This window comes from Mus caroli, chromosome 4, assembly GCF_900094665.2.
Source record: "Mus caroli chromosome 4, CAROLI_EIJ_v1.1, whole genome shotgun sequence".
In the NCBI taxonomy this organism is placed as follows: Eukaryota; Metazoa; Chordata; class Mammalia; order Rodentia; family Muridae; genus Mus; species Mus caroli.
This window is the reverse complement of record NC_034573.1, coordinates 37,073,184-37,080,828: the sequence shown is the minus strand read 5'-3', so window position 1 is coordinate 37,080,828 and position 7,645 is coordinate 37,073,184. Positions and strand designations below refer to the sequence as shown.

Genomic DNA, 7,645 nt, shown 5'->3' with positions numbered 1-7,645 from the left:
ATCTCATTACGGATGGTTGTGAGCCACCATGTGGTTGCTGGGATTTGAACCCTGGACCTTTGGAAGAGCAGTCGGGTGCTCTTACCCACTGAGCCATCTCACCAGCCCTGGATATAACTTTTTAAGTTAATTTTTTTTTAAAATAATTTCTTGAGGGTTAAGAGCCAGTCTGAAAGCCGTACCATATTCAGACTTTTCTCTAGTGAGCCAAATGTCATAACTTTTGACCAGACTAGTACCACAAATTATTATATCTGTATGTCTCTTTGTTCACATTTTGGTTATTTTAAGGTTTTTGTTTGGTTTTTTGTTTCTTGTTTTTTTAAAAAATATTATTTAATGTACAAGTACACTGTAACTGTCTTCAGACACACCAGAAGAGGGCATCGGATCCCATTATAGATGGTTGTGAGCCACCATGTGGTTGCTGGAAATTGAACTCAGGACCTCTGGAAGAGCAGTCAGTGCTCTTAACCTCTAAGCCATATCTCTCCAGCCCCTTTTTTTGTTATTTTTGAGACATGGTTTTTCTTTGTAGCCTGGAATTCTCTTTGTAGGCCAGGCTGGCCTAGGAATTCTGAGAACTTCACTTCCCAATTGCCACTTGCTGGGATTAAAGGTGCCATCTGGCTTTGTGTTTTGAGCCTTTTGTTTGTTTTTTGAGTCGGGTTGTTATTCTTGGAACTCACTATGGAGAAAGTCCAAGCTGGCTCTTGAGATTATCGTTGTAAGCCACCATGCATGCCACCAGGGTCTTCCTGGTTCTCACCGTGAGATCCGTGTCTCCACCCCTGCCACAAAGAGACAAAAGGGTTTTGTGGAGGAGGGTTTGCTTGCTTCACCTTTGCAGTGCTGGGTGGGGGTTGAATTCAGGGTTCTATGAATGCTAGTTGAGCACGGTGGTAACTGCATGCCTAATTCCTTTTACTCAACTTTATGCTGCACACTTAAATAAATTGTTGACTTCTGCAATAGAAAATAGAAGGATTAGGGGAAACAATTGGGTGAGAAATAACGACTGTGAATGTGATAGTGGAGATGGGTCTGAAACAGGTTTTATAGGTGTGTTAGGGCTTAATGGGGCTTAATGATGGATTAAATCAGATGAGTTTAAGGAGAATTAAGAATGATGGGCTTGCCGGGCATGGTGGCGCATGCCTTTAATCCCAGCACTTGGGAGGCAGAGGCAGGTGGATTTCTGAGTTGGAGGCCAGCCTGGTCTACAGAGTGAGTTCCAGGACAGCCAGGGCTACACAGAGAAACACTGTCTCAAAAAAGAATGATGGGCTTAGGGGGTAGAGAGACGGCTCAGAGGTCTCACTGACTGCTTTTCCAAAGATCCTGAGTTCAAATCCCAGCGACCACGTGGTGGCTCACAACCATCCGTAATGACATCTGATGCCCTCTCCTGGTGTGTCTGAAGACAGCTACAGTGTGCTCATATAAAAATAAATAATAAATATTAAAAGAAGACGAATGATGGGCTTAAAGTGGTTGTGCTGTTCCATGTCCATAGGAAGTCCTGAAGTAGGAGGAGGCAGGAGTTCAAGGTGGTCTGGGCTACACATTCTGCCTGGCAGTGGTGGTACACCTCGTTAATCCCAACACTTGAGAAGAAAAGGCAATTTGGGATCTCTTAAGTTCAAGGCCAGTTTTAACCTAGAGTTCCAGGACAACCAGGAATGACACAGAAACCCTATTTCAAAAACCAAAACAACAAAAAAGGGCTCAGGTATTTGCTTTTTTTTCACAGAGTAATATGTAAGTTACAGGAAACAGCTGAAGGGAAATGAAGAGAATGTCGTGTGAATCTAGCTTGGTTGGTGCAAGAGATGCTTGAAAATGCACCATGGTTTTCACTATGGCCTCTTTAGTGGAGTGGACTCTGGTGTTGGTGAAATTGAACATCATTTTGGGGGAGTTAGACTCACTAAATTGTATACTAAAATGTTTGCTTACCACCCTAAATATACAGATTATACATGTTCCAAAAATTTCCTTAGAAGTCATAGTCAAAAGGTGTCAGAATTGGTAGTATATGCCTGCAAGCCTAGGGCAGCAAGTTGTGGCTGGCCTCAAAAAATGGCAACAACTATAAAGAATGCTGCAAGACTTAAAGCTACATAAAGTGGATAAAACTTTGGTTTAGGAAAAGTTACTATAAGTAAAACTAGAAGGAAATGGTCGCAGTTATGAGGTTGAGATACTTTTTAGATTTTATGTATATGAGAACATTGTAGCTGTCTTCAGACATAACCAGCGCACCAGAAGAGGGAATCAGATCCCGTTAATCAGATTTCCTCATTTTGAAGATCAGGCTGTCCTTGAACTCACAGAGATCTGCTTGCTTCTGCTTCCCGAGAGCTGAAATTAAGATGTGCACCTCCGCTCCTGGTTCCATCATCTGAGTGAAACCTGGGTCCATAACTTAGAGTGCTTGCCTATCATGGACAAAGCCCTGGGTTTGATAATCCAGGCAGTGAGTAGGATTATACAGGTAGGTTCACGCAATTACAAGGATCCTTAAAGGTGGGAAAACACGGACTAGAGAGAGCTCAGTGCTAAAGCATCCTTGAGTGTTCAAGACCCTGCCTAAGTTCAGTCCCACCCCCTACCTCAAAAAAGGAAGAGCATAAAGGTGCAGTGTGAGAATGACTTGAGACGGAGAAAGGGAGTAACCAGGGTTTATGAGCATCTTCCAGAAGCTGGGGAAGACAAAATAGTCTTCTCTAGAGCCACAGAGAGGAGTTGTGCCTCTGCCAAACCCTTGATCTTAGTTGTATGAGATAGGTTGGATTTTTGGCAAGTGTGTGTTTTGTCTGAATTGTTACATAAACAAGGGAAAGCTAGTAAGTACTGTACCTAGCTAACAGTGTACCAGGAAAATGGGTACAGACTAAATCAGAAATTACTGAACACGTGAGAATGGGTTGGGGATTTAGCCTAGTGGTAGAGCACTTGCCAATGTGGAGCACACGTGAAGTCCCCAAACCTGGCAAGTTGAGGGTGTAGGATAATGAGTTGGAGATCAGTCTGGGGCATACAGCAAGACCCTGTTTCAAAACAATACAATTAATGGTCAAATGGATGAAGAGAACTGCACTATAAACAACAGCTGCTTATATCATTGGTAGTTATGTGATGAATGGAGGCATTTTTCTCTCACTTCCTATGAAGTATTTGTCTCAAGAGCAGCATCGGACTGTTGCAGCTTTACCCTAGAGTGTAGAGACGTGGACTCCTTAAAAGCCTGAAAAAGACAGTTAAAATGGCAGCTGCTTCATCTTTCTTTAGTCACAGCATTAGGAAGCTTGAGGACAGTAGTGTTGTTTCCTATATTGCTGCAAACCTTTCATAGGTTGTGATCCCAACCACAAAATTGTGTTGCTATTTCATAACTAATTTTGCTACTGTTAATGATAGTGTAAATGTCAGTTTCCCAATGGTCTTAGTTAAGCCCTGTGGAAAGGTTGTTGTGGGTCCCCCACCCCCCCAATGAGTTGCAACCCACAGGTTGAGAACTGCTTTCTAGATACGGTGCTAGAATAGGGAACTGACATCTTCAGTAGCCTAGACTTGTTTTAAAAATAAAATATTTATTTTATATGAGTACACTGTAGCTATACAGATGGTTGTGAGCCTTCATGTGGTTGCTCTGCTCACTCCAGTTGGTCTGCTCCGATGGGCCCTGCTCACTCAGGCCCAAAGATTTATTTATTATCATAGACAAGTACACTGTAGCTGGCTTCAGACACACCAGAAGAAGGTGTCAGATTTCATTACAGGTAGTTGTGAGCCACCATGTGGTTGCTGGGATTTGAACTCAGGACCTTCGGAAGAGTAGTCAGTGCTCTTACCCACCGAGTCATCTTGCCAGCCCTGAAACCTAGACTTTAAAGAAGACATAAATGGGATTTGTCTAGTTGAACTACTTTATTAGGCTTTTCTCTATTTGTTTCTATTTCCCTACCCACACCTGATTTGGTTTGGGTTATGGGATACTGGGTGCCAATATTACCATACTTTACTGACTGGATTTAGTTGGCAGAGGTCTATGCACACCCAGAAACTTATCTATTAACTTTTGGAAACCTCTGGAAGGGGGAGCCTCGTGTGATGAGGTTGAGAGCTGCTTCTGTGTTCGAATCCAAGGACAGCACTTAAAAGGGCAAGGATTCTGGGTATCACTGGCCACCAGGCCTGTCCGTGGCCGATCCTGGGGACCAGCAGCATTTGGGGGAAGCTGCTGAGCAAGGGCAGAATGTGGAGAACTCTGAGCTTTATGCTGAAACTTTTTAGAAAACCTTGGCATAGAGGCCTCTGCTGGTCTGCAGGCCCGGGCAGGATTGTTTTTCCTTGTGATAGTGGGTGATCCTAATCTTGCAGCCCTTCCACATTTCTCTGCTTTGGATTTTCTGGAACTCCCTCTCTTTTGGGTTGAAAGTAGTACTGAAGTCTTGTCTTGTCTCTTACCAGAGACCAGAAGCCCTGTACTTGAGGGCTCTCCCATGCCTGAACAGTTCTCATCAGCCTTCATATGACCCAGCCCTGGGGATGGGATTTGGACCATTGCCTTCTGTTTCATCCTCTTACTTTTCTGAGACTGCTGCTCTGCTCTACCAGAAGCTTGTACCTGAGGCTGAGAGGAGGAGTGGAAGCAATGAGGGGCCTGGACAGGCAGGGCTTCTGCCCTTTGAACTTTTGGGGGATGACTACTTGAAGAGCAGGGGTACAGACTGAGAGGATGCATCTGTTGGGGACAAGAGGAAGGTCCCCAAGATTCTAGAGTTAGGTTAAGAACTGGGGAGCTGCAAAATGAGTGATGTGAACCTGGGGATTTGAAAGTGGGGCTCTGCTGTAGTTTGTTCAGTCTGAGCTTTAATTGTTTACTCCACTGCCAGGCATGGATCACAGGATGGTCAGACACCTCTGAGACTGCCTCTCCCTGGGAGGAGGGGGCCTCTGCCTTAGCTTCTGAGAGGCCAGGCTGGATAGGCCAGGCTGTTGGTTGCGGAGGGTTCACTGCTGGAGGATTGGGGCCCTGGGAGGCTTCTCTTTCTAGTACATTTCTGCATACAAGCTCAGTTTCAGAATGTGGCTCTTTCGACAGAGCAGAGAAAAAGCTGGAGCCTGGCAGTTCATTGGCCCAGGAATCCTTTGTCCACTCTGCTACTGACTCCTTAGGCTTATAGTTGCACTGGTCTCCAGAAGGTTCACTTATGTGAAACTTCAGAACAGAGTTTGGAGGTGGACTGCATTCCCAAACTGGGGATGCAGAAACACAATGGTTTTTATTCTTCATGAACCCTCCAGCAGGCTCAAAGTCAGATAAGACTCCTTTGGGGCTGGGTTCAAGCAGGTGCTGGGATAGGCTCTGAGCTGGCAGCTCAGAGGCCAAGAAGTTATTTTTTCTTTGAATGTGCCCACACCAAGCTTTAGGTGTAAGTGGGTTCTCTATGGGGCTAACTCTAAGGGGTTGCTGTACAAGAGCTGGCGATGGGTTGAGGTTTAGAAATGGCGGCTCAGAAGACAAACATTTCCTTGTGTTGTCAGGATTTTTCCCTGTGGCTTCTGATTTAGGGACGTCATCCACAGTATTGATTCTTTTTGGTCCTATAAAGGGGACTAGAGGTGTTTTATGGGGACATGAGGAATCAGATGCCCACAGGCGTTTTTCCTGCTCCTCTGTCTCCCATAAAGCTTTAGACTCTAATACGATTCTTTGGGGGCCCATTACTGCAAAGTCTGGCAGAGAGGCAGAGGGAAGGCTAGGAGATGAAACTACATCAGCATAGATACAAAGATTTTCTGTACTAGGTGTACCCTTCAGTTGAGCCTCAGATCCCAGTGGAACACACATAGGGGTGGCTTCATAGAAACCCACATGGAAGTCCAGGGTTGGAGTTTCAGAGGCCCAGGGACTGCCTGAGGTTTCTTTGCATTGCCATTGAGGCTTAAATCCAGACCCATCCTGTGGGGGATTCTCTCTCTGGTATTCTGACAGGGTATCTAGAGGAGGGGATGGCGCTGGCACTGGAGACTTAGAAAGAGGTGGCTGCTCTCTGTATCCCGGGTTTTCCCTGACGTCCTTAGGTGCAGAAAGTCTTTCTTTGGGGTTAACATTTTTTACTTTTGACAGAGAACCTGATGGGTGACAGGAAGCTGGCATTAGGGGGTCAGAACCCTGGGGAATGCCTTTATATGCTAGAATGTCCCACTGAGCTTCATATCCAGGGGGAGTTCCTGGAGGGCCAGTCCCTTCAGTCACGGGTGCTGTGAGTTGGCAAGGGGCTGCGATTGGAAGCTCATAGATCTGAGGGTTCTCTTTTTGCACTGTGGTTTCGCAGAGAGTTTTCACTTGAGACAGGTCTCCTGTGGGGTTGACTCTCTGGCATTCTGTCAGGGAAATTGGGAGTGGGCTTGCAGTTGGCATTGCAGTTTCAGAGGCTTTTGGGTGTTCATTTTGTTTCATGGTTGTCCATGGCATCTCAAACCTATCTAGGACTCTCTGAGGGTTAGAAGGATACAACAGAGAGGCGGAAGGCAATTCTGGATTGTGTTGATGGAGGCTGAGGTCCCCTGGCCTCTTCCTCCAGACCTCAGATGAATATAAGAAGGTGGAGGATCGGAATTTTTGGAGTTCAGGCTGTGGGTACAGAGCTTGATTCTCAGAGACAGAAGGAACCTCTTTGTTCTGTGTAAACCACTGAGTGTGTACCTCTGTGTCAGGTATGATTCTCTTGTAGCCCTTAAGCAAAGGCTTAAGATTGGAGGATACCAGTGGTATAGGAGGGGAAGGTGGAGGTTGAACTAGTTGAGAACTGGGTGCTATTTCTTCCAGATCTTCCAAAATATGGGCTTCAGGGGTAGGATAGTAAGTTGAGGAGTGGTAACAGGGAAGTAGCAGGTTGTACAAAGGTGGAAAGGGGACTTTGTTTAAAAAGACAGAAGGACAAATAGACAACTTTAGTGGAAAGGGACCATCCGTCAGGAAAATAGTCTTCAAGGACTCATTGTATAGAGAGGGAAGACCTGAGGAGAGCTGGAGTTTTGTCTGCTGCAGGGAGCTCCCTGACGCTCTCTTGCTTCTCACAGGTAGGTTGGTGAGGGTCTGGAAGGTAGGGAAGGATCTAGAAGGGCTTGGGGATTGTATGAGTACTTGTTCTTGTGTCTCTGTGGCCCTGGGGAGGCCCTTAGATCTACAGGATGGCTGTGGTGGGGCTGTAGAAAATCCATTTCCAATAGGAGTGTCTTTGGAAGGATGATATGGTTTTAGTGGATTCAGAGATAAGCATTCCTTTTCCTTCTTTTCCTCATCTTCTTCTTCCTCCTCTGATTTTTGCTTCCACAGGCAATCAAAGAAGGCCAAATGGTACAGAAGTTGTAGACCCTAGGGAACAGAGCATGCTCTTAGGTATGATGGCTTCTTAGAGACATGTGATATGTCACACATTTATCACCTCTGTTCCACATGTAGACTCACCTGCCCCACAGCTCTACCAGTGGTCACTTACCCAGCTCTTCATTCATTGTTGGTTTTTTTTTCCATGATTTTAGAGCTTTATTGTAGAAAGGCAGAGAGAAGCCGGGCATGGTGGCGCACGCCTTTAATCCTAGCACTCGGGAGGCAGAGGCAGGCGGATTT

At 45.6% G+C, this 7,645-nt stretch overlaps 1 protein-coding gene across 1 annotated transcript in view; it reads right to left on the bottom strand.

Annotated features, from left to right (window-relative positions):
- Positions 1 to 3,898: 3,898 nt before the first annotated feature.
- C4H9orf131 (chromosome 4 C9orf131 homolog) overlaps positions 3,899 to 7,645 on the bottom strand; it is a 4,708-nt gene continuing 961 nt past the window's right edge. The window contains exon 2 of the mRNA XM_021160659.2: positions 3,899 to 7,390. Within this exon, the coding sequence (XP_021016318.1) occupies positions 4,025 to 7,390 (3,366 nt within the window). The 3' untranslated portion in view covers positions 3,899 to 4,024. The remainder of the gene's footprint in view (positions 7,391 to 7,645) is intronic.